Here is a 26,978-nt window from a genome sequence, read left to right on the forward strand (position 1 = left end):
AATTATTTAAAAATTCCATCTTATATATAAAAAAAGGGAATAAAAACAGCATCTTTAATGATCCCTCAACCCTCCTAATCAAAGCTATCAAAACACCATCTTTATAAACCTCATGGAATTTTTATAACCACCATAAAGGAATTACTAGCATAAAAATTGGTTGTGATATTTGAAACATGTTAAGGTGTTGGTTGAAAGTGTAGTAATAATTATTTTTTAAAATGTGTTTTAATTAAAATATATTAAAATAATATTTTTTATTTTTTAAAAATATTTTTTATATTAATGTATTAAAATAATTTTAAAACATAAAAATATTAATTTTAAGTAAATTGGAACTAATACATCATGGGCATCCATATTCGTCTTATCTATGTTACGATGTCCTTGAGTGACTTCATATGTTTGGAAAATAAGATTTTAATTGGTTTTATAATTCTCAAGGGGGGAAAAAAGGTTACAGAGCAATAAAAAATGGTCAAGGTGGTCGAGGGAGCCCTCAATCTGTTGTAACAGATCCTGCTAATTAAAGGCCTCAACAAACGCTCCATCTTTTGGCAGCCAAGCATTCTCGTGGTTATAGCCACTCTTCTGTATCTTTCCCTATTTCTCTCCCTCTCTTTCTCATGGTAGATCATCCTGACAATATTCTAGGCATACCAACGGGTGCCCCCATTTCTGTGCAGAAAAAGCAAGCTTTCAATTTTAAAGAATTTTGCAAAGCCTGTCTATCAATAGTCACCAGATGGCATCGTTTTAAGAGAAAATCATCTCCAACATTTCCAGGGGAAGAAGAATTAGAAGCAAAATTTGAAGCCATCAGCCACGGTCCTGAGGTAGATATACTTCCATGCATAAATTAGTTGCTGTCAAGTTTTTAAGACTAATAATATTTTCCACAAGTTTTTTTTTCAATCATCTCTCGAGAAAACTGGCATAAAGAAATTGTTACATGTAGAATTCGAAATCCTAGAATTTCATCAAGACGTTGATCTTTAAAAACAAGAAAGATCCACACCCATCGTGAATATTGCAAATACTTACGTAGGTGGGATTTCCAGGAACTTGGTTACGATACAGAAGACGAAAAGACGATGAATGGAATCCACAGTTTAAGATACAATGCTGATAATATGCGAGGTGACAATCCTTCGAGTCCAAGAGGATTCTTCAAACATAAAAGCATGGATGGCTGTTTTCCTAATATATCTTCTCCTCTGTCAAGAACTGGAAGCCGAAAGAGCCCTTCTCTGAAACCTCCTTTTCTAAAGAGAAACATGAGCAGGAGAAGTACCGATTCTCATCATGGCTCCTCCGCATCTCTCTCGAGAAATGCAAGCCGGAATAGCACCAGCAACATCATGTTTTCAAACTCAACGGGAAAGATGAAACCTCCGGCTATTGAAAGGCCTCTCGAATGCACGCTTGATGAGTTATGTTATGGATGCATGAAAAAGATCAAGATAACAAGAGATGTCATTACAAACACAGGGTTTGTTCCCATGTTCCAAGTTCATCGTTCATTGCTTCTTCTTTTTTCCGGAATTTCTACTGTTCTTCTCCTTAATAATAGGTTCAAAATTAGATAAGGTTTCAAGACTGCAACCCTTCATATCTTATCTGCTATATCTTAAAATGCCATAAAACTAGCAAGGAAAAAAATTGATGTTGTTCGACCGCAAAAAATGTAAGACTCAAATTGCGGGGAAACACCAAGTTTTTTTTCAGAATGATTGTACGTTTATTAGGGAATTCTGTAAGGCATGTGAAAGTCCGATTGGAATAGAGTAAAATCAAAATATCACTAAATAGTATTAATGTCGTCTTTCTTGTTTCTGGGTTTCTGGCAGGCAGATAATTCAAGAAGAAGAAATATTAACAATAAAAGTGAAGCCGGGATGGAAAAAGGGAACGAAGATCACATTCGAAGGAATGGGAAATGAGAGACCTGGCAGTTGCCCAGCTGATATAATTTTCGTGATTGCTGAGAAACGACATTCTTTGTTTAGAAGGGAAGGAGAAGATCTGGAAATAGGAGTAGAAATTCCACTAGTGAAGGCCCTAACTGGCTGCCAAATCTCAATCCCTTTGTTGGGCGGTAAGAAAACGAGTTTGTTGATCGATGATATCATTTACCCTGGCTATGAAAGGATCATAGAAGGTCAAGGCATGCCAAACACAAAAGAGCAAGGAAAGAGAGGAAGTTTGAAAGTTGTTTTCCTAGTAGAATTCCCGACAGAACTGACAGATGAACAGCGGTCAGATATTCTTAGTATTCTACAGGATTCTTCTTGAATCCATTCAGTTTTCCATAGGAGTCAAAAACCATTTTCTCTGTTTTGCCGTTACAACCCAGTTGATCATCCTAAAATATACCTAGAATCTCTATGGTATACCTCTTCTCTGGCAATTGACCAAATATTTGGTCCAAGTGATAGTAGTTTGCAAGTTCAATGGAAACTGTCACTAGTAGAAGATTCATGGTACTTGTTTATATATTATTGGACCCCTTACAAGTGAATTTCTTTTTCCCAGCTGCTGGCATAAGGATCGAACTCGCAATGCTTTCAGATGCCATTTGGCTATATGGCCAACAGCTACAACTACAAAATTTTATTTGCTGGTCTCACTTTCAAACCTGTGCTTAGTAATATTAGATTGGTGGCTTAAGAAAAATGAGCATTCAACATCAGATTTCGTCTGTAAGCTGAGAATGATAGAACATTGTTGGTATTTATTTTTTTCAGTGCCATGCTTTGCAATAACCTTGAAAGAAAATTAAAGGGATGGGATTAGAGCAGGCAAATTCCAGCGTATTTTGGCAGACACAAATATTTAGAGAATCATCCTCTGAATTTTTTATTTTTATTTTTTGGAACTGATAAGAATCCTTTGAATCTGAAAAGTTGTTAGCTCATCAAAACTTCAAGGACATAATCCGAGCACAAATTTCATTCATCGAAAGGTGCAAGTGACATTGAACTCCACTTCATTCTATTGATTAATCAATGTTCCAACTTACATTATTTAAGAAGAACAAAATACATAACAGTGATTGAGCTTGCATCGAAGACAGCCACATCTTCTTAAACTTAAGACCGTCCAAACAAAGCGCGGAGTATGGTCCAAAAATTGCTAGTCATGAAAGCCTTCATCAATCTTAGCTTTCCCCGTGTGTACGGTGGATATCTCAAAGCTGCATCGCCCATAAAACTTCGATATAGAACTGCCTTCTTGTGGCTAAAAGCATCGAAGGAAAATTTGCCATGGTATGAACCCGTTCCACTCTCGCCCACGCCCCCAAATGGAAGAGTATGAACTGCAAGCTACACCATCAAGAACATATTAGGCACAGATATTAGATGGTTATTCGGATAAAAATCCACCAATTTCAAGAGCGCGTATATGTAAAGATAGATAAATGACCAAGTATTCAGTAATCCAGGAGTCTTAGTCCCTCTCTCGCACATAGCTGTGGTCCATGGTCTGTTATCATGGTAATTCACACTTTATGTGAGAAAGGGGGAGGGTGCCAGAATCATTCATAAGTGCAGTGAGCGCCAGAGGCACTCAGCCATCCACCCCCTCACAACTATAAGTGTTCCTGAGAGATGACCATAGAAATTGGGACTACTTGGGTACTATGGATATATGCAAGCATGTTTGTGCAACAGGTTCTAGAAGTTCAGAGAAGAATAATTACATGCATAGCAATGTCATTTATGACCACACCCCCTGCAGAAACAGACACCACAAACTGCTCTTTCAGCTTCTTGTTATTGGTAAATAAATAAGCTGCAAGTGGCTTCGTTCCCGAATTTATCATATCAAAGCTGTCCTCGATTTTGCTAACCTGTTCGGAAAAAAAAAAAAAAACTAAGAAAGAAATCATAATTGACATCCCACGTTTTATAGCAAGAATTCTGTGACAACCTGTTGCATTAAAATTTCTACTGTACTAAAAATTACTATCCAGATAACAGTCATGATTAATCTTTCTTTTTATCATCTACGAAGGCTTTATTCTAGCGGAAAATTGCTCAACTAAAGTTGAAGACAACCTCCTTCTAGCAGATTTTGATCAACCGACGCATGTAGAGAGCATATCTAGAAAACTGTGATGTTGTTGCTATTTCTAATGATAATTATTCTGCAGATGTAATAAGAGTTTTATCACTTCTGCCCGATATAAAGAGACTCCTCCTTTAATGTTATAGATGCAGTTTAGATTCAATTTTATGTCCTCCTTCATATACTGTACACACAAATAATACAGCCATGAGCTGAGGATCTCTTGATGCTTACAATGAGAATGGGAAGCAAGGGACCGAAAATCTCTTCTTTCATTATCAGAGAGTCACAAGGAACGTCCACCAATATGGTGGGAGAAATTTTCCTGCCATCGAAGATAAAATTTCCCAATGAGAAGCGAATTGCACCCAGCTAAACTAAATTAATAAACCAAGAAAATGGCAAGCAGATACTCACAGGTTGGCTTCGTCTCTTTCACCTCCATAGACAATCTTTCTAGAAACCTTATCCTCATCCAGTAGCTTTGTCAAACGAGAAAAATGTTTGGAATTCACAATTCGAGATAAGTCTTTTGATTCCAATGGGTTCTTTCCATAAAATGTCTCTAGTTCTTTTTTCAGAGAGTCCACCTGTACCACAGAAGGAGTTAATGGATGAATGAAAAAAGAAATGGAAAAACAAGGAACGGGAAATGAATGCTAGAACTCAACATTACCAGTTTGTCAGCACAATCTTTCGTTGTTATGATGTAATCCGGAGATACGCAAGCTTGTCCATTATTACACCCCCACTTGCCTGCAATTATCCGCCTAGTTGCAATCTTGGAGAAACAGGTAGAATTGTGTCAGAACATGACAGTAAGTGAAATTTATGGTGCCATAACTAACGGCATGTAGCAATGAGCATGGAGAAAATGACACCTGTTACCAGCACATGCAAAGGGATGGGAGGAGTTCTTTACCTGTAAATCGATACCTGAATCAACAACAACCGGAGATTTTCCTCCAAGCTCCAAGACAACTGGTGTCAGGTGTTTTGCTGCAGCAGCCATCACGATACGTCCAACTATTCCATTGCCTGTAAAACAAGGATGACATCTTCTAGGGTTCAAGGTGGGGTTGAAGTAGGAAAACATCAATTAACTTGAATGCTTGAAGCATCAATCTAGTTTCCTCTTTTACCTGCAGGTTTCTCCAAAAGAGTAACTGAAAGTTCTGTCAACTGGGCAGCAGTTAAATTGTTTCTTATGTTTTCCTCATTTTAGACTAACTATTTGAGACATAAAATCATGGCCTTCAAATGAAACAAACACTAAATATAGCAGTAGTTCAAAAGAGCACGATTTGGATATCATAGTCCACAAATTGGGAGAGCAGACAGAATAATCTGAGCAGCATTGTCCTAAGACAATAGTAGCATAACTCCACACCAGCAACATCCCAAAGCAATGCAATTTATCACTCTGAAACCTAAATAGAAAACATGCCATCCATAGGCAAAAGATGTATTGCACGCTCTACCATTATAATAGGGAGTCCAAGAGATAACATTCTAACCTCTTCGTACCCCATTTAAACCTCGAGACCATGAGAATCTTTCTTTCTTCTGAAAAGTAACGACCACTAATGCAGTGTATGGTAGTGTGGTTACGGCTGTTTTTCAAATAATTTTTCATATCAAAATGCATGCCAATGATGTTTTTTTATTTTTAAAAATTATTTTTGATATCAGTACATCAAAACGATCCAAAATGTATAAATTATATTAAATTTTAACAAAAAAAATTCAAAATTTTTAAAAATACGGGTTGAACCGCGTTTCCAAACAAGTTTTAAGTCTCACATACTCCCAAATTCTAAAAAGCAGCCTCATGTAAAGGAACCAGTGTATATATAAAGTCTGGACTCTGGATTCTACATAGCCCTTCCAACAAAATTCAGTTTATAAGGCTTGAGTAGAACAATGTGAGAGACAAAATTATTTTTTTTAAGCCTTATTTGTTTGCAGAAAAATAGTTTATTTATGGAAAGTGGTTTCCTTGAAAAGTAAATTCTAGAAAAGTAAATTATTTTTTGATATTTGATAGTGTCATAGAAAATAAATTGAAAAATATTTTCCGGTGTTTAGTTATGTTATGAAAAATAAGCTGGAAAATAGCTTCTTAATGTTTTATTTTTTTTTCAAGTTTATTAAAATAATAAGGAACAAATCTTACAAATTAAAAAGTTGAATGAGAATGAAATTGAAAAAAATTTAATTTCATAAATTATCTCAAATAAAATAAATAATAATCAAAATATTAGATATCAAATCTAACAGATAAAAAAATTAAAAGATGATGAAATTAAAATAATAATAATTAAAATTTTATAAATTATTTTAAATAAAATAAGTAATAATCAAAAGAATGAGGATCAAATTTGATAAATAAAAAATTTCAATTAAAAAAATGATAAAAGAAAAGTAAATAACAATCATAAAAATAAGAATCAAAATTAATATAAAAATTAAATTAAATTAAAATTTAAGGGATGAAATTGAAAAAAAAATATTCAAACAAAATATATAGAAATCAAAAGTTTGAGGATCAAATTTGACATAATCAGCAAATAATATGATATTTCTAAATTTTTCACAACTTTTAAAAAGTGTTTTCCGTCCAAAAATAAAAGGAAAATACTTTTCTGAAAATCAAACCAAATTTTTTTTTGATAGAAAAATGTTTTATGTTGACCAAAAAATATTTTTTGTTAACTAATTTTTTTAATAGCAAATAAACATAAAAAAATTTAAAAAATAATTTTTTAAAAACCACTTTTTAAAAAACAAATATTCAAGAATACAAAAGCTACCGCCTTCGGGTCATGAAGAACATACTACACTTTTCACATCATCACTGATTACAACGAGCAATTTTAGTGGTATGGTGAGGATTGAGACATTTAGGCACACCACAGATTATAGAATGCACAATGACATCTCTGTCAAACAGACAAAAAAAATTTCACCTCTTACACATCATTGTATTTGGGATTAGTATAAAGTGAAGTTGATTTTTCTGCTCTATTACGCCTTGCTTTCTCCCTTTGCCAAAACATATTTACTGTGCATGCTCAATATGCTTGAGGGTTGCTCCTTTTTTTTTCAATTTAATAAAATTACACTTTTCCAACTATGTCAATCATATAAAAAGCAGAAAGGACCTCTAAGACTTCAAACTATGGAGCTGGCTTCAAACCTTTCCAAACACCTCTAGGAAGAGAATTCCACAACTTGTTCAACATCTAACAAGATGTTGCTTGCATCACTTCAAAGAATTGTAAAACAAATAAGTATATGCTCAATTTTGTGTTGATTTACCACCCTTTATTTCTGTGTGTAGAATAATTTAACAATCAGACTCTACATGCATGTAGAAACAGAGGAATGAACACGAACCTGTATAAAATATTTTGTCCCACTTTTGCTCCAGTAGTGCAGAAGTTTCAGAAACAGCCCCCTCGACAACCTTTATCGAAGAGATATCCAAATACTCTGGAAGTAGTTTTGCAAGTAGCGAGGATGTAGCTGGAGAAAATTCTGATGGTTTTAAAACCATCGCATTACCGGCTGCAATAGCTCCAACAAGGGGATCGAGAGACAACACTAGAAAGAGAGAAATCAGATTTGATTATCATAGTATCAAGCGACAGATGCAGGTAAATATAGAGAGCTTTGTTCTATGAACATACAGAAAGGGTAATTCCATGCTGAAATAATCAACACAACACCCAGTGGTTCTGGCACTATTTCAGCTGATGAAGGAAAAGTTAACAAAGAAGTTTTTGCCTGCAATGAAAAATGATATGGATTGCACTCAATCATTGCCATAAAAACCAATTTGTAAACAAACCACAAATAATGGAAAGGTTATATGGAGCAACCACCTTTTCTGGCATCATCCATTGTTTCAGTTCCTTAATAGCCAATGTACAAGAGTTTTTTAGCATAGTTATCTGCATAACATACCATCAATCAACTTTGGAGGAAACTGACATGAAACTTCACATAGAACTTTATGCAATATAAATTATTTGAATTTATATGAAATGGGGCAGTTTCCATTATTCTCTTTTCATATTCACAACGATACAAGTGCTTGCAAACGAACGCACGCACGCACACCCCATATCATTCAAGGCTAAAAGATGATGTCCAAAATTAGCAATTAATCTGTAGCAGATTAATAAGATATCGTAACTAATACCTGAGACAATGGATACACTCGTAAGAAATACAGTTGATAGTGCTTTGGAGTCATGGTTCAGTTTCTTTTGGTGAGATTTTTATCCAAGAAAATAGTTTTCTAGGAAATACTGTCCTGATATTTCTTTCTTCATCAGTACATTCAAACCTAGTTGTGCCAAAATCCCATCCAAAATTCCAGTTACAATATGACTGCCTCTGTACCAGGTAAACAAAATTGATCCGAACAAGGTGTCAACGGGTAAAACAATCTAAAGCACCAACTTCCACCATTAGAGTCACGTACAATTAAAATCTGGTCAGGAAATTGACTCAAATTTCTCATCTGAGTATTCCTAGAATTAAGTAGCATAATAGACACTATCTGTCCATTTATAATTGCCCGAGCCCTGTATCTTTCCTTGCATTCAGCTGCATATCATATTTGAGACAGAGACTAAACCTTCTCAGGAACAAAAAAGTGATGTCTTTAAAGCTTCTCTCGAGAATACAGGACCATTCCTACCCAACTTTCACTTAGACTATCGAAACCTAAGTACTCGCATCCAGTTAAAGCCAGAAAGTAAGGAATTCAAACCGTAACAAACTTCTAACAAAAGACAGAAAAAACTAAAAGCCCAGGGACAGAGCAACGAGGTTGTTGTTGTGATTTCACTATCCTGTAACTGCAGCAATAAATAAATAAATTGCTGGTTCCTCAGCTCCAACAGGTATTCAATAATAATAAATAGATAGGTACTGATTCTGTGTCGTCAATCATACCATTAAATTGCCAAGGCATAAAAAAAATGTCACATTCACGTTCAAGAATGTCATATATCATATAACCAAAAAAAAGGACGTATGAGGATTTTTAAAAAAAAAATACGTGCTGTGCCTTAAATTTTTCTGACCTCGTAAACGATGGATTCGAGTTTAGGCTTTGAGAGATCTTGATGAAGAGCATCAGCAATGTCTTCCTCGTGTTCATCGCACATCTTTATCATACTCTTCAACTGAGATATTCTCCATTCATAACTTCTTGTTTTGCCAGAAGCAAAAACGTCTCTCAGCTCTTTGGTTAACATGTTCGCTGCCTCCACGTCAAACACCGTCTGTTTCTCCTCCTCCGTTGCCATTCCACCAATCGATCGATACAAAGAAAAGAGCTTTGCGGGTCCTTTCTTGAAAGGAGCGGTTAGTGAAAGGAAAGTTTGGTGTGTCGATGGTGTGCTGGAGTGTATTGGTCATGTAGACAAAGAAAGGGAGGGACCTTATATATTTTTGTTTTTGATGGGACTGTCCAGGGAAGTCATGTGCTTGTTTTTGTTGGGACTTTCATCACTTTCTTATCTTTGTTTACATTGTAAAGAACTTGTAAGCGAAATTTATTTCTGTGTAGAGATAAATATGTTCACTGATTATTTTGTGGTTTAAAAATATTTTAAAAAAAAATAAATTTTTTTTTTAAAATTAATATTTTTATATTTTTAAATTATTATGATGTACTGATATTAAAAATAAATTTAAAATAATAAAAAATTGATATATTTCCAAACAATAAATATTTTGAAAAGTAACTTCTATCATAATATTAAACTATTTAATACGCTTTAAATTAAAAAAATATTTTTATAAAAAAATAAAATGAAATGATACAATATTTAACTATTCTTATAATGTATATATAAATCATAAAATATTAATAAAATATTTAAAATAAAATATTATTAGAAAATAATAAATTTATAATATATTTATATAGGAAATATTATATTATGATATATTAATTAATAATATATAATTAAATTAATTTGATATATTAGTGCTATGATACTTTAATTTAAATAATATTGCTAGAAAATACATCCACATAAAAAACATGTTATATTATAAATAATTATATATTTTAAGTCATATAAATTGTATTGTAAATTAGGATGTTATAGAAAAATAAATATTTTCAATGTTATCCAAACACCAAGAATATTTGATAAAAAATTCCACTGTTTTAAAAAAAATAACTCAAAATGTATTATTTTTCAACTTATTTTCTTTGATATGTTCAAATATCAGAAAATTTCCGGCTTATTTTTTCATTATACAACTAAAAATATTAATATACTTTACTTCAAAATATTTAACAAGGTTAGATATCTATAGTATTATATTTAAAATATTTATATTATATGTATAGTTACATTTTAAGTGCTGCGAATTTGTGTTTGATTAATTAGGACCAGTTTATGTTCTTGCGCCTGGTTGCGGGTTGTATGTAAAAAATTAATGTAATAAAAGTTATTTAGATTATAGATAATTATTTGATAGTGATATTAAATATGTTTCAATGGATCAATTTTGAAATGTCTTAATTTAACTCTTTATTTAATTTAAATTTAAAATTAAATTATATAGAAATTATTCTGATGTGATTTAATTGATTTGTCAAATTTAAAGAAAACCCAACTGAAATGTAAAAAACATTTAAGAAAAAAATTGAAAAAAAATAATAAAATTGATATAAAAAAACCTATTAACCCGACTTACTAGTTTGCTCGGGTTTAAAATTAGACAGTATAGAAGGTGTTCCAATATGATCCAGTAAATTTAGTCAGTACAAAGACAACCAATAATAAATAAGAAAAATTAAAAAAAATATCAATCATGATAATTTAGGGGAAAAAAAACCTTTTTCAATAGTAAAAAAATTATATTGTTCAATTTCCAGCCAATTGAATATAAAAGTACAAAATTAGATAAAAAAAAATGGATAAAAAAATAGACATGGATCAACCTAAGATAGCATAATAGACATGTAACATCGGCAACAATAGACAAACCAACTTGGATTAATCTATCAAACTTGCATCTCATGTCATACAGTTAGGATAATTACAAAGCCAATTTTTTCAAAAAATAACATTGAATGATGGAATCATATAATAAAACAAGTCAAGATAAAGGATGTCAATGCCCATTAACTTTTCAAATTCACAACCTGGGTCATTAGACCGAAAGCATCAACACATGGAAATGTCATGAAGCCTAATCTCTAACAAATCAATCGTTGAATGATGAAATCATAAAATAATAATAATAATAATAATAAAAAGAATAAGGATAAAAAATAAATAAATTAGAGGACAACTACATTTTTTTATGGTGAAATTGAAAATAAAAACAAATTTAACAAATGGATAAAAAAATTAAAGAATGAGAACCGAATTAAAAAATAATAATACATGACAAATTAGAATTGAAAAATATAAATAAATAATAATAATAAAGACTACAAAAAAAAAAACTAATGTTGAAATATAAATAACAAAGAGCAGCAAGTTGTAATTTTCAGAAGATAAAAATGAAAAAAAAAGAAAAAAACCATTGGTGACAAACAACTTTATCATCATCAACACGCATAATACTAGAAAGAAAAGGATGCAGTGACACTCTTAAAAACTAGATGAAAAGGCATTTCTTGCTACTAAAAGGTGTTGCACTTGTCTCCACGCGCATTAGCATTGGATTCACAACTCTTTTTATTTAAATAATAATTAATTCTTAGTAAAAAATCAAATTGCCCTTAATTAACTCAATAATAATAATAACAACAACAGAGTAAAAAGATTGAAAGGCCCTTGAAGGCGTGATTTTTTACTGTAAGGTTAAATGTGTCATTTTACTATATTTTAAAAAATAAAAAGATAAAAATATCCCACTTTTTCATTTTTGAAATTTTTAACTCAATATAATTAAGTTGTTTTGCTATGCTTAAGAAAATAAAAATAAAAAAGACATGCATACCCCTTATTAGTCATTTAATAACCAATGAGCAATGCAAAAAAGACCAAAATTTCCTTTACATCACAGCATTTTTTTTAGGAATGACACAGACATAATCACTATTATAATAAATAGTAAATTGTACAAGTGCACGGTGAACATATCCTCAGCTTTAGCATTTTTTTGTGTTAGATATTTAGTGTCATTCAAAATTGATTATGTTTTTCAATTTAAATCCAACTGAATTGAAAATGACCGCAGTTGAAGGTAGAAACGGATGAGAGTTTTTTTTTTCATTTTTTTCATGGGATCCAAATTTCTATTTTTTTTGCCGAGTTTTTTGTTTTATTTTTTAATATAATTTTTGAATTTTTATTATGTGATTTATAAAGTATTTTTATGATTTTATATATATTGAAGTTTGAATTTTATTTGATGATTTTATTATTTACATATGGAGACAATCAATTAAAAAAAAAATACTAAAATCGAGCATCGAACATGCAGTTTCATCGTTACTAGGTCAACGCTTGTCGCTACCTTAACATGTGGTGGCCTGTGCGGGGAAATCGACACGAGGACATTATTGAATGTAAACAATCTTACGTGGACTGGACAAGCTATATATCAATCTATAGTCTAGTTGGTGATAAAAAAAACATTGATTTAGTTTTAAACCTTGGTTAGATCCTTCATCGGTCTCTTGAATAGGCGGGATTCAATTACTAATTGCAATCGTGTAGATATTTTAAATCTCAATTTTAAAAGTCAACTCGACTAGTTTTTTTTTTCCAAAATATTTCTTGCTGGAACAATAAAAAAACTTCAATCCCGGTAATTTAAAGTGCGAAGCTAACCGATTTATAAACTCACTAGCTATTTGATAAATGTTCCGTAATGGATGGTGATTTTTTTTAAAAAAAAAATTGTATATGCATGTGTTTTTTACATTAAAAAAAATCAAAATATAAATAAAAAAGTTTATGCAAACATCTAATTAAATAAATTAATAGCTTTCTATATAAAAAAAATTAAAAGATATATATAAATCAAGATATTTAATCCCGTAAACTAAAAAATTAAAAAAATAATAACTAAAATTGAAATACAAAAAACAAAAATAACAAATATGTATATTTTATAGTAAGAGAGAGAAAAGTAAAGAGAAAACGACTACAAATAACAAACTACTCATTATTTGTCGTCGCGTGTCACACCATAAAAAGAGGATACAATGATACTTTCAATAAAATGATGGAAGAGAAACTTCTACCATTAGGCAGTGTCAAACATACTGTCTAAACATCATAGATATTACTCATTGATAACATTAAGTAAGTACTCATCAATATTTTTTTTTAATAGAACATTAATTATCCAGTGTAAAAAATATCAAAATGCCTTCTATGAGTATGAAAATTACAAAAAATAAAAAACTTGCGTGAAAGAATAAAAATGCTTTTTAACGTGTGTCTTGTTTTTTATTTGTTTTTTTTTCTAATGTCAAAGGCATCATTTTACTATATTCTAAGAAATGAAAAGACAAAAAAACTCCTCATCAATATATATATATATTTTTACCTCTGATGTAAATAAATTACTTTATTGCTTAATATTAAAAAAAAAACAAATATATCCTCTGAAAATCTTTTCATTACCCGTGGAGGCGTGGACCATTAAAAAGATAAAATTGCCCTCAACACCGAGACTTTCTATTTTTCAACTGAAGGATGAAATAATAATTTTATTATAGTAATATCTACAACGATACTGATACGTAAGAAAAACTCACAGTTTCTATTAATTTTCACGTGCCAAAAAAGACTTTTCGTAAATAAGCCAACAATCTACCTGCTAATGATAGAAATAAAGAAGCCCCCCGGCCGAAAATCACGGGCATCACTTTGCAATATCAATTTTTAAATTCTTCACATGATATTCCCATCTTCCGTCCACGAGAACGAAATTAGCAGCGAATCAGATCTTCCCGGCTTCAAAGAATCCTACCATTGAATTCAATCTCGCATGCAATGGAGAGTGGTTCTTACTGCCCTATTAGAGAGATTATGCTACCAAATAGAGTAGAGCAAAACTTATGCAAGTTACGAGCACTATATCACCAAACGTGCAGGTTCCGTTTTGTCAGAGTTCACGGAAGGAACTGGGCTCATCATGAGTAACTGCCGTCTCTTCTTATCTCACCAGTCGCCATTTATCATGGAGGATTCATGCGCATGCCACCCAAGCCATCATCCCCCGCCACCGATTTTATTATTTTAAATTATCTAATTACCGCTGTGCCATTATTTATTAATGTTTTTTTATTAATTAAAAGTATAGGCAATTAAAATATTTTTTTACAAAAAATTAAATAATTTTTTAAAAATTTATCCCTTCAGTCTATTTGTATTTTTTATTTATGCATTTTTTTAAATAAAAACATGTTTTTTCCCCATAAAAAACTTTGTTTTTTTTTACAAAAATTATCATGACATGAAAAGAAAGTTTTGATAGAAAAACATAGGAAATCATAACTTGATATTTTGTATGTAATTGATAAAAAACAATTAATTTAGTACAAATTATATAAAGATTATATAAGAAAAAAATAATCTAAGAAACATATATAAAGATTCTATAATAAAAATATAAAATATAAGTTTTATTTTGAATGAATATTCATGACCATACATCTTTTTTAAAATGCATATTAGATTCATATATAATAATTATTGAAAAGATTGCTAATATTATATATTAGAAAAAAACACTACCAAGATATTATGTCACGTTTTGATGTAAATGGTCTTAAATGGTATTTGGATGCGTTCGCTACCAAGATATTATGTCACGTCTTGACACAGTTCGGTCTAACTTTTGAGTTATTTAGGTCACCAAAGAACTGACCATGGCCTGTCCGGAGTGTTGAAGTTAGGTATTTCTGTTGAGACGTTGGCCTGGCAAGTAGAACAACCTTGGATGTTACTTAGCACGCCACAGTGTACTGTAGCAAGGCAAGCCATCGAGGGTCTTATTTCAAGGAAAGGTGGCGCGAGAAGAAAAGGAGGGGAAAAAATCTCGATTAGGAACCGTTTGTTATTGTATTTGTAAAGTGTTCTTATAATTTTTTTCTCTCTCAGTTATTTATTTATTTATATTTTTAAATTATTTTAATATCCAGATATTAAATATAAATTTTGAAAAATAATAAAAAATATTTTTAAAAATAATTTATTGAAAAAATTTAAACATAATAACAAACATGCTCGCTCTGAAACAAACAGCTGGCCAGGACGTAGAAGTCAGAACATGCATTGAACCAAACCAAATGGAAATAAAAAAAAACCAAAGAAATAGAGGTGGATTAGAATCGGGAATCCCTCGGATCTCTTGAATCTCAAAACTTTCCTTTCAAAGGGAACGTATGCCGTCGGTTTCATGAAAAACAAAATCATAAACATGCCCGGAGGTTAGATCCTGTCTTATTTTCTAATATATTAAGTTTTTGTTTTCAATTTAATTACGCTACAAGCAGGGGCAGATCTATAATTATTTATTAGTGGCCATGATTAATATAATAAAATATTATATTTATTTTATTTTATTGTACATAAGTTGTAAAAAAATATGTATAATTTAGTTTTATTCAAATAACTTACTATAAATATATAATGATTTTTGTATAAGGTAAAAGGTTTGAAGAAATACCAAATTGAATCAAAGCAATGAAATTAATTTTATTTTCATAATATATTCATCACTTTAATGTTGTTGGTCTTTATATCTTTCAAATATAAACATACAAAATATATAAGAAACATTAGTTAAAACGAAGCATTATTTATGTTTAATAAACTTTGAAATAAAGCATAAAATAATAAAGAATTATTCTCACTAATCAACGCAGGTTCTTTGTAAACTGAGGCGCATTGGAGTTGCTCAATCATATCTTTAACATTACATATTGGAGATGGTTCATTAGGCTGCGAGTTATTAATATTTTTTTGAAAAAAAATCAAATTCTTCTTATTTTGTTCATGATTCAACCTAAAATCAAAACATATATCGTGAGAAAAAATTGATAATTTTGGTGATTCTGCTAGAAACAGAACATAAAAAATATCAAAGTATAATCAAAACAAACCAATAAAAAATATATAATTAATTAAAAATATGCTATAACAAGAATTCAAAAAACAATTGGTAAAATTAGCAAATCTAAGGAAAAAATGAAGCAAAAATGGTAGAATTACATAAAAAAAAACCTCATCAAATTATTAACAAACATTTCAAAATAAAATAAAAATAGATTTTAAATTTAAGTTACCTTGTTTTGTTTGATGAAAAATAAATTAATTGATGGCGTTGTTTCAATCTTTCTGTTGAAAAATTTTACTTATGATTTATATTTATATTTTTGTTTTTGACCGGCTGTAGAATTTATTGCGCAAAGTAATAATTTTATTTTTACAGGATTTATAATAGCGCTACGTAAATTAATTTTTTTAAAAATTTAAATCGCACTTAATTACAATAAGAAAACTCACATTTGTAGAATAAAAAACCTCCTCCACACTTAATTACTATATATATATATATATATATTACAGGGGTGGAATATTTTAGGGGGGCCCGACCACTACTTGCCCCCCATCCTTCCATCCCTGGCTGCAAGGGCTCTACATTTAGGTTAGTCTTGAACAAATATTCAATAAACTTATTATATGAGTGATACTGTGATACAAAGTGTTTTTATTTAAAAAAATATATTTTTATTTTTAATATTAGTATATCAAAATTATTAAAAAATTAATTTAATATTTTTTTAAGATAAATATATTTTTTAAAAATAATTTTTAAGAAACATTCATATTTTTTTAAAAAAAAAACTTAGATTAGCGGTCCATGGTGAAATTTGGTTGTGGATCGTTTGTCCTGTTAGCCAATTACGTAAATCGAGAAAAAAGGCAATGGCCTGTAAATTTGGTTCGGGCTGTAAATCTTACTGCCAAAAATCTCCTCAATTTTTCTACGTGCCTTGCCATAGGGGATTTGTCCCGTGGGCTGTTATTTTAGCATGGAGAATATTACAAAAAAAAAATCAAGCAGATAAGAAACCAATCCTTTATTTACGGGGTCTGGCTCTGGCCGCCTTGCAGAGTCCTGGCTGATCACGACTTCCTTTTCTTCACCTCCTTTTTTCTCGTCTCTTTTCCTGTGAGGAAATTTCATTTCCCAATCAGCTTAAAAAAAGCTACGCCCCCTCTATTTTATTTTTATTTTTTTAACACAGCACCCGACAAAATATTTCGGTTAACCTTTCAAAAATATATTTCCAGACCCAAGCAAATAAACACAGGAGAATTTTGTCGTACAGTCTTTGATCAATGGTCCTGCAAGTTGCAGGTTCACAGCAAATCAATCTTTCTCCTTCAAGGAAACATACTAGACTTTGGGAGTTATCATAACGTTACAACGTTGCACTGCAGCTTGTTTATTTTTATGTTTTAAAATAATTTTTAGAGAATAAAATATTTTAACTTTATATTAGTATTTTTTTATAACAAAAATAATTTTAAAAAATAATTCTTATCGTAGTTCCAAGCAATAGTTGCAACTTGAAAGTAGAATCTTCTGTACTTTGGAATCAACATGACACAGTATTACAAATTGAAAACGGATGAATATAAACAATGATAATCAGCAACCTTCTATGATTTTAGATTATCCAGAAACTATAAAAGATTAGTTTGCAACGTCATTCGACAGCAGCTAGCCACCTACTGCAATGGATCAAAGAAATGAGGACCACCACCTATGGATTTTTTTTCTTCTGGTTAGATGCAACCGGCAGAAGTTCCAACTCCTCTGAATTTGTTTTTTCTTGTGAGAAAAATCCCTTTCCCATTCAGAATCCTTTCAACGTGTCAGTTTCTAGCCCCTTCAGAAAATCAAGTCGATCGTCGACATACAATGAAGATTTATTTCATTCGAGAGTATTTGGGCTCTTACGACCACCACTTTTTCATGGAGGAATCGAGGAGCTGAATGCACGTAACAATCTACTGGCAGTAGGATAATCAAAATGTCAATTTAATATAGCGTGTTCGGATACTTAATTGAGACGTGACATGGTCCCTCAAGGCCATGGCCCTGGCATTATTGCTCGAGAGCATCATTTTATGAAGATAACATGTCATGTCAAGCAATTAATGTGAAAGTTGCTCATGATCCACATATTTTTATCTTCCGACACGAGCACTATACATTCCGTGGGATAATATAAAATAAAAAAACTCACACACGAAGGAGTAGTTTAATTCATCGATTCTAAATTTATTTTTAGAAAATTTTAATTTAAATCTTATAAATTTTAAAGCTATTAAAAATTTATATTTATATGGTTGTTATATGATTAATTGAAATATATATAAATTGAACCCAATACTCAAGTTAATCAAAAAATAAAAAAAAACCTTCAATACAAACCCTATTGCAATGCTTCTGCTTTCTATCATTGCTCGTGGTCATGTATTAACAAAAAATCATATGGTGTTAGGACAAAAGTTTAGTCACATAATTTATGGTGTATTTAAAAGTGTAGCATACGATACAGAATTATGATATTATTTTGTTTTTTATTTTGAAAATTTAAAAATTTATTTAAAAATTGTTTTATTGATGCATTTATTTTATATTTATGTTTTTTCTCTTCAATTAAATAATTTTTTTTTTGACAAAGCACTTACTAGATATAACCTTTGAGAGTCTAATTAATTTTTATTTATTTTTCTTGGCGAGGGAGAGGAATCAAGAACGCTTTACAAACTTTAAAGCTTCTCGTAATAAAATAAGCCCGAGCCCACCGCCAAGATGCACTAAATGAAGGCAGGCCCCGGGCAAAAACACCTTTTAGGCCCGCCGTAAAGCTTTGTATCCGGAGATCAATATGAGGCCCTATTCTCTTTGGATGGGCTGCTGAACTCCTGATAATTCGAATTTGGATTATTAATTTCGAGGCAATTAAGTTGGGCTGGTCTAAATCAGTACAGGTGAGGCCATCAATAATCAATTAACGGGCTGCAGTCTTGCTTGCCTCAAAAGAAATTTGTTATCCTTTTACAGAATGTTTTTATTTTTTAAAATATTTTTTATTTAGAAATATATTGAAATAATAATTTATTTTATATTTTAAAATTTACAAGTAAAAATAATTTGAAAATAAAAAATAATTAAAAATTAAAAAATCTTAAACTTTTTTAAAACCCAAAAATAAATATAATTTTTTTTAACATTACTTACGTTTCCTAACACTTTTCCGGAGTTGATAAAAATACCAGCGCCAACCTCCATTCATTTTTAGATTAACAGTCCGGGGAAGAGTGCTGGCTTGTGGCGTTTGATGAGCCGCCACTAGTCTAACGCCCGAGTTTCTTTATTAACCATGATCTGCTAATTCGTTACAGCTGAGTCGGAACTTGGAAAATCTATTAATTATACGATGAGAGTATTAGTTTATTTGTCGAATCAAGCAAGGAATGTGGCAGCATAACTATTTTTGTCACCATTTGATTGGTGTGGTTGTTTTTATTTTATTATAATGTTTAATCGATTGAGTTTTACAACTTGAACCATCACGTGGGATTTTTCTTATGCTAATTCTCCTCGCAACCCACCTGTAAATTTTATTCCTAGTTTATAACTATTTGATTGAAATAAACGAAATGAGAACAGAAATAAAGAGTGGAAAATAAAACTATATAGTATATACAGTTTTATCTCCAAGGGAGGTGGAAATAAAATCAATAAATGAGAATATTTTTTAAATTGTATTATTTGTATATTAATTTTTTTCTACTATTATCATTGCCTTGATCGTTGATAAATGTCGTTATTGACAGTAATGATATATATTTTTTCAAATATATAGATATATATTATCATCACTTTTCACTGCCAGTATCATTATTATTTTTGTTTCATCCACACTCCCTTCATGATCATCTTTTATGGTGGTACGGTACATTCAATTTTATTGTTATATTATTACTATTATTATCATCCCCTCCTCCTCCTTTGTTTACTATTTTTTTCATTTTAAAAATAAAGTATTATGCACGGATTTAACAACTTTTTATTCCCATGATTATTTTTCATTTGATTATACACCAGCAATTACATTAGACTTTTTTCTGTACCAAACAACAAATTTTTATTTTTAAAAAATATTATTCTTCTTAAAATATTACCTTTTAAAAAAACCAAAGTTAAAAATATAAAAAAACTATATAAAAAAATAAGTCAACACATGTTAACATTACTAGCCTCAACGTGAGACAACCCTACATAGAGAAAGTGAAAAATTTTATAAAACTTAATGGTTAATAATTTAATGCAAATAAAATTTGAAAAAAAAATCAATTTAAAAAAAAAATTAAATTAACTCGACTAACTTATGACCTAATATATGAGATAAGAATAGCAAAAAAAAAAAAATTCCATGGTAAATCATAATGTTTAAGGCTCGATAACTCAATATCAATTAATAAAAACTATAAAAAAGTCAATTTTTAAAAATAACTTAAAAAAACACTTAACTTAAATCAGGTTAAATCAAAACTGATGGATCGAATCATGAAATTGAAATTACTCCATAAAAGACAAATAAGAAAAATCAATGAAGCAAAATTCTTAATCATGAAAAATAAAAAATAAAAAAACAAGGATTAAGTATTGTAAAAAAACAATTCAAAGAAAATAATTAAGGAATAAATTGAAAAATAAAATAACTAGATAAAAAGATAAAAAGAGAGCAATGAAAAAAAGAACCGTGTCCGGAAACAAATAAAATAAAATAAAATATTAAAAGATAAAATTAAAAAAAATAATAAAGTAAAGGATAAAAAGTATTAACTAAATGAATGAGGACCAAATTAAATTAAAAATAAAATGAAATAGAATGATAAGAGATGAAATTAAAAAAATTAAAAAAAAAAATATATATAAATACAAATTAAAAAATACAATTGGATTTTTAAACACTTGATGTGAATAACAAGTAGAGAGAGAGAGAATAAAAAAAAAATTCATTCCCACTGAACCACTGCGAATATGACATCACGTGCCATGTCATTAGCTTCACCACCACAGCACACATTGAAAGACATGACGGTCGAGTCGGCAGTTTTTAGCCATTGAAAGACTTTCTATGCGCCTCTGGATGGCACGGGGCACATCAACTTTTTTACTTTTTATTATTGTTTATTAATATTTTAATAATTTAAATTACTAAACATAGACATCAAATTATTAAAAAAAAAATTACTGCAAAGATGAAAACACCTTTTAAAGCCAGCCTTATATTTTCTTATTACAAAATTAAATTTATCATTTTATTGTAAAAAATAAAAAAAAAACTAAAAAAATTATCTTATCAAGTTAATATCTCAATTAATTTTACAGTCCTAACTATCTCCAGTGCACTGAGCGGAATATTTTTTAACTCCAAGGAATGGTGGTGTTATTTGACCGTGCAGATAGAACGGAAAAAACGAATAAGACCAAAAAGCCAAATTTTCTTGTTTGCAAGGACAACGATGTGATTTTACCGTGAAAAAACAAAAGAATAAATCGACTAAATTGTCTACAAGTTTACAAATGACCTTTAGATCTTCTAGAAAAAAACGATTTTACACTCATATATTAGGCAATTGTTGTATACAAAGAAGGGTAAAAAAATCAATTAACTATGCTATTCCAATCACCTCACGTGACACAGTACATCATAGATTTCTTTTGGTATTTTTTATAATAATAATAATAATAATAATAAAAAAGAAACACTTCGCTTTTTGGACTTTTGACTCTTGAGCGCCCTTCCAAGACGGTATAGAGGCACAATTATAAACAAGTAAATGCAAATCCACTGCCAAACACCACCTATAAATGCGCGTGTGCGCACCATGGGCACTTAAGCCAACCCGCCTCACCAGCACATAAAAACAGTTGCACAATCCCGGATGGCACAGTATCCCTCCTTTTTAACACTGTCACCACCAAAATCGCAACCAATGGCTTCTCTCAGGGGTTCCGCCGCCACTGTCCGCCTCCTTCACTCCGCCTCTCGCGTCCGTCTCTCTCTCTCTTCAGCGTCCTCCTCATTGTCTATTTCCTCTTCTTCTTCTTACTCTCCTTCCTCTCTCAAATGCCTCCGATTCTCTCCTCTCGCACCTCACATTTTTCAAGATCAGGTCTCACTTCCCTCTCTCACTCTATTTACATATTTAAATTATACGTTGCTCAGGCTGTTTGTTTTTTCATTTTTGTGATTTGTTTTGTTTTTATTTCTTTTTGAGTGAAGAAGCGATCGTCAATGAGCACTGTTGCTGCGGCGTCTGATCCTGTTCAGTTGAAGAGCGCGAGAGAGGATATTAAAGAACTCCTTAAATCTAAATCTTGCCATCCTATTCTGGTAATACCATTTTACAGTATTATTATTCTGTTAATTTACTTGATATAACAATTTTCTCTCTTTAAATTCAAATATTAATTCATAATAATTTGCTTGCCAAATAAAATTATCGCTTTCTACTTTCTAGTTTCTATGCCGATTTAATGTTATTATTTATTATTATGATTTTTATAGGTTCGGCTGGGGTGGCATGACGCCGGCACATACAACAAGAACATAGAGGAGTGGCCAAGAAGGGGTGGAGCCAATGGAAGTCTTAGATTTGATATTGAACTTAAGCATGCAGCCAACGCAGGTAATTGCTTCACATTGTAATTACTGTAACTAACAATTAGCTTGGTTTTTGTAAATATTCTTTGCCTAACCAACTTGGAATATTAGGGCTCGTTAATGCATTGAAACTGATTCAGCCTATCAAAGACAAGTATTCTGGTGTGACATATGCGGATTTGTTCCAATTGGCCAGCGCAACTGCAATAGAGGTCACGGTTGCTCTTTCGTGGATTTTATGTGATTTGTTTGAAATCACTATCTTAACATTTTACTGATAAATGTGTTGCTTTTTCAGGAAGCTGGTGGCCCGAAAATTCCTATGAAGTATGGCAGGGTGGATGTCTCAGCTCCCGAGGGATGCCCAGAAGAGGGGAGGCTTCCTGGTTTGTATTTTCAACTGGATCCTTATCAACCATTTCGATTAGTTTGGTTTTGTTGCCATAACCTTTTCTTTTCTTTTAGAGAAGCTTAACGCTTGTTATAAAGTAACCACAGTTTAGTATTGATTTTTAAAATCCTAATTGGTGTGTAGCTGCTGGCCCCCCTAAACCTGCGGATCATTTACGAGAAGTTTTCTACAGAATGGGATTAAATGACAAGGTAACTTTAATTTCATATTATGCTTTACTCGATGATTGCTCAATGTGCTTTTTTATCTTGTTTGCTGTTTAACTCTTTAAACTGCAGGAAATAGTTGCATTGTCTGGTGCGCACACACTAGGAAGGTCTAGACCAGAACGCAGTGGTTGGGGCAAACCAGAGACGAAGTATACGGTATTGAAGCAGCATCTTCTGATTTTTAGAATATATGTTTTTTCTAGAGCTGCTTAATTGTAAACCTGGCAATCATCATTTATGACTGTTATTAACGTGTCCTCTAGGAAATGTAACCTGCCAAATAAAAAGATTTTATAGACTTTTGTTTCTCATTTAGCAGTTTAATTTACTAGTAATCAATTGATTCCTTTTGGGACCGTGGATATAGCTTTAAGTATATTACACTAGCTAGGAACTTTAGATGATGGTTCCTAGAGATTGCCCAACCTCATATTCAGAGTTACCTTGAACGATTATCTAATCCTCAATACCCTGTAATCCTAATTGCTAAACCAATTACTTTGATTTCAATACATCTTTCTCTCACTTGACATCACTGTGAAATGGGAGATGTGCATATCTTTAGGTCACGGGCTAATAGTTGTGAAATTGAGATGCTATAAAGTGACTATCAGTCAAATCATTCCCTCTTTCTCTCTATGCTCCCTTTTTTCTGGTGCACAACAACTAGTGATATTATCTGCCAGGCAATTTTTAAAGCCAAAACATGCAGTTGGAGATGTTAGATCTCTATTCCAGGTTCCTATTAACAACTATTGTTTTCCTTGATAAAATGTGCAGTTGATCATTTTGACATGGGATTTATTGCATGGTTTCCAGTTGACAAATATATGTAATTGAAGTTTTTTCTTTAATATCACTATCTTTTGTCTCATCTTGCAGCTTTGTATGGATGGTAATAATAGAAACAGTATTAGCTATAGAAAGCATCAATAACATTTAGATATTTACAATTTATCTGCTGCGTTACAGAAAAATGGGCCTGGAGCACCAGGAGGGCAGTCCTGGACAGCAGAATGGCTGAAGTTTGACAATTCCTACTTCAAGGTTTGACAATCAGAATGTGGTACTTATGCCATAAACAGATATAAAAATTTAGGGGTGGGGGTGTAACAATGCTTGTTTGCTGAATATGATTTACCTGCACAGGATATTAAACAAAGAAAGGATGATGATCTGCTTGTATTGCCAACTGATGCTGCTCTTTTTGAAGATCCTTCATTCAAGGTAAAATGGATAGAAGTTTGAGTAAGATGGTCAAGAAGCACATAACAATCTTTTTAATTAGCATAGTTTTGCATAAACTGCAGGTGTATGCAGAGAAATACGCTGAAGATCAGGAGGCATTCTTCAAGGATTATGCGGAAGCCCATGCCAAGCTAAGCAATCTTGGGGCAAAATTTGATCCTCAAGAGGTTTGTTAGCCCAGTGTCGTCCCTAGATGTTCAATGCATGCCTTTTGTCTTAGGCCTACTTTATCTACTTTATCTGTAGGCCCCCCTGAAAACATTTGAAAGGTCTTGGAAAAATGTTCATCTTATGCACGCAGCTCTTTTTTTTTTTTCAGATAATAAATACGTGAGAGCTGCTTATGATTGATGTTTATGATTTCCAAGCCCTCTAAGATAGTCCCTGATTGATGACATATCACATGAATGTGCATTCACACTCAAGTGCACACGCACGCGTTCTTTCCATGTACTCCTGGTGTTAGATCTAACTACCCGCTATTAACTTGTCTATGGATGCTTACTCACTCAAACACCAATTTTTTAATTTCTTTTCTATGTCTAATTTATTGAAACTCCCATGATTAGATTCAATTGTAAAGTACAATGGTTATGAGAAAGTTGTTAACTTGAAAAACTAACTGATGTTTTGGTGATCAGGGAATTGTGCTAGATGGTGTTGCTGGAGAGAAGTTCATGGCAGCCAAGTACTCTTCCGGGAAGGTTGTAATTACTAGCATCTTGTTTCAAAACATTCTTTTAATTATTAATTGTCAAAATTCCCTGCTTTTTTGTTCTGCATGGATGGTTTATATGGCAGAAATATACATATGCAAAATGTTCATTTTTTCACTTTTCATGATTCACTGCAGGATTAAAAAACAAGTATCTTGTTTTCTACTGCCGTTTCTTATAATAATACAGACAGGATGAATGTATTTGCAATTTCTGTGAGATCACATATAAAACGTGGAAGTTGAAATGGAGAAGAAAGGAATAAAATTCAATTAGTGATGCTATTTGAATTACAGAGAGAGTTATCAGAGGCTATGAAACAGAAGATACGAGCAGAGTATAAAGCAATTGGTGGAAGCCCAGATAAGCCTCTCCAGTCTAACTATTTTCTAAATATCATGATCACGATTGCTGTTCTTGCATTCTTAACATCTCTTCTTGGAAATTATGTTTGTTTTTGAGGATTGTTATAAAATAGTGTTGTTTCTACCCACTTGGCTTTAATTGTGGTGTTTCCTGAGGTAAATAAAGAGTTCTGCTGCATCAAAAACCATAATATTGTGAGCTAATGAATGATCTAACGATCTGAAACTGGAAAGGTTGTGGTTGTGGTTGTGGTAGTGGTAGTGGTAGTGGTAGATCACTATGAACTGCAGGTGCATTGTCAATAAGGGTGGCAAAAGGTACTCAAAACACATTTTCCTATCAAAACCCACCCATTATAATTTTTCTAGACTTGCAGTCATAAATGGATGACCTGTTTGGCTTAAGTAGTCATAAGAGAATTGCACTATTAAATTGGTTGAGAGGGGCTAACCGTTGGCAAATGTGATTTCTTGAAGAACTCACACCCCCCCCCCCCCCCAACCCATTTCCAGTGCCGTGTTGTCGCAAATGGCTTTTCTATTGGGGCATGCCATGGCAGAGTCTCCAGCATCCTCTCATGTATAGTTAGTCCAAGTTGCCTACTCCTCTCTTTCCTCTGCTCCTCTGCTACCCCTAGCAGTCAATGTTTCCATGGAGACACCATCAGAAATTGCATCATCCCCCTTCACCATTAACTCTCCTCCATCTCCTCTCAGGGCATCATCTGCTCTAATTTCAGATTCCACTCCTTCATTAACTCCTGAGTTGTTTTTAAATCCTTTCAATCCGGATGTATTGATTTCTGTCCTAGAAGTTTACAACATCCTTCATGACAAGCATATCTAAAATCCCATCAAAAAATTTATGAGCAAGACCATCAGTTACCAACAAAGAGGAGAGTTTGAGAGTAGGATGTGAAAAAACTATCAAGCCATGATAGAAATCATATAGTCGTTGAATCAATTGGCAGAAAGGAAAGATGCCAAAAGCCTTTCTCAATTAAATGCATTTATATATGAACTCTACTGTTGGGGCCCAAATGGCTCAAGTTCATCGAAGCAGAAGTAGCAACCATTTGCCCATGAGAATAAGCAATAGTATGCATAATTTTTTCCAAGTCACTATATGCATATTGCTCGACCATATTTTTGGAGCGAGGAACGCAAAATTTAGAGACCTAGTCTACTACAGACAGGTTCATTTCAAAGTTTTGCATGCTCTCACAGCTGAGCACTTCTGATACATGA

The 26,978-nt window shown here is 31.8% G+C and overlaps 3 protein-coding genes across 5 annotated transcripts; 2 read left to right on the forward strand and 1 right to left on the reverse strand.

Annotated features, from left to right (window-relative positions):
* Positions 1 to 569: 569 nt before the first annotated feature.
* LOC133690494 (mitochondrial protein import protein MAS5-like) lies at positions 570 to 2,534 on the forward strand. The gene is made up of 3 exons (XM_062110718.1): positions 570 to 836; positions 1,062 to 1,492; positions 1,851 to 2,534. The coding sequence occupies exons 1-3, from the start codon at positions 627 to 629 to the stop codon at positions 2,293 to 2,295; spliced, it is 1,086 nt and encodes a 361-aa protein (XP_061966702.1). The 5' UTR covers positions 570 to 626; the 3' UTR covers positions 2,296 to 2,534.
* A 438-nt stretch (positions 2,535 to 2,972) lies between these two features.
* Positions 2,973 to 9,521, reverse strand: LOC133690493 (aldehyde dehydrogenase family 3 member H1-like). Of its 2 annotated transcripts, none has more exons than XM_062110716.1 (10): positions 9,171 to 9,521; positions 7,959 to 8,027; positions 7,764 to 7,860; positions 7,471 to 7,677; positions 4,994 to 5,109; positions 4,748 to 4,852; positions 4,489 to 4,661; positions 4,306 to 4,396; positions 3,704 to 3,853; positions 2,973 to 3,319 (listed from the first exon to the last, which is right to left on the reverse strand). In XM_062110716.1, exons 1-10 carry the CDS (start codon positions 9,393 to 9,395, stop codon positions 3,191 to 3,193), a joined length of 1,362 nt encoding a protein of 453 aa, XP_061966700.1. In that variant the 5' UTR covers positions 9,396 to 9,521; the 3' UTR covers positions 2,973 to 3,190. The 2 variants fall into 2 exon arrangements, with proteins under 2 accessions (XP_061966700.1, XP_061966699.1); XM_062110715.1 differs by having other exon boundaries at positions 2,973 to 3,326; positions 9,171 to 9,519.
* A 12,456-nt stretch (positions 9,522 to 21,977) lies between these two features.
* On the forward strand, positions 21,978 to 25,858 carry LOC133692609 (probable L-ascorbate peroxidase 6, chloroplastic/mitochondrial). 2 transcript variants are annotated; one of them, XM_062113683.1, is made up of 12 exons: positions 21,978 to 22,289; positions 22,403 to 22,510; positions 22,685 to 22,805; positions 22,892 to 22,992; positions 23,079 to 23,166; positions 23,316 to 23,383; positions 23,471 to 23,557; positions 24,374 to 24,448; positions 24,551 to 24,628; positions 24,712 to 24,816; positions 25,291 to 25,353; positions 25,503 to 25,858. In XM_062113683.1, the coding sequence occupies exons 1-12, from the start codon at positions 22,059 to 22,061 to the stop codon at positions 25,506 to 25,508; spliced, it is 1,131 nt and encodes a 376-aa protein (XP_061969667.1). In that variant the 5' UTR covers positions 21,978 to 22,058; the 3' UTR covers positions 25,509 to 25,858. The 2 variants fall into 2 exon arrangements, with proteins under 2 accessions (XP_061969667.1, XP_061969666.1); XM_062113682.1 differs by having other exon boundaries at positions 21,980 to 22,289; positions 22,400 to 22,510.
* The last annotated feature ends 1,120 nt before the right edge of the window (positions 25,859 to 26,978 follow it).

Source organism: Populus nigra, chromosome 4 (assembly GCF_951802175.1).
Source record: "Populus nigra chromosome 4, ddPopNigr1.1, whole genome shotgun sequence".
NCBI classification, from domain to species: domain Eukaryota; kingdom Viridiplantae; phylum Streptophyta; class Magnoliopsida; order Malpighiales; family Salicaceae; genus Populus; species Populus nigra.

Bases quoted from the DNA above. Each gene is read 5' to 3' on its own strand.
- LOC133690494 (XM_062110718.1), top strand. From the start codon at position 627: ATGGTAGATCATCCTGACAATATTCTAGGCATACCAACGGGTGCCCCC. The intron at 837-1,061 runs GTAGATATACTT...TGGGATTTCCAG, and splicing joins CCATCAGCCACGGTCCTGAG to GAACTTGGTTACGATACAGA. The intron at 1,493-1,850 runs GTTTGTTCCCAT...GGTTTCTGGCAG, and splicing joins GATGTCATTACAAACACAGG to GCAGATAATTCAAGAAGAAG.
- LOC133690493 (XM_062110715.1), bottom strand. From the start codon at position 9,395: ATGGCAACGGAGGAGGAGAAACAGACGGTGTTTGACGTGGAGGCAGCG. The intron at 5,110-7,470 runs GTTCGTGTTCAT...CTTGTTTTACAG, and splicing joins GGACAAAATATTTTATACAG to GCAATGGAATAGTTGGACGT. The intron at 4,397-4,488 runs GTGAGTATCTGC...CTTCGATGGCAG, and splicing joins GAAAGAGACGAAGCCAACCT to GAAAATTTCTCCCACCATAT.
- LOC133692609 (XM_062113682.1), top strand. From the start codon at position 22,059: ATGGCACAGTATCCCTCCTTTTTAACACTGTCACCACCAAAATCGCAA. The intron at 22,806-22,891 runs GTAATTGCTTCA...TTGGAATATTAG, and splicing joins TAAGCATGCAGCCAACGCAG to GGCTCGTTAATGCATTGAAA. The intron at 23,167-23,315 runs GTTTGTATTTTC...ATTGGTGTGTAG, and splicing joins AGAAGAGGGGAGGCTTCCTG to CTGCTGGCCCCCCTAAACCT.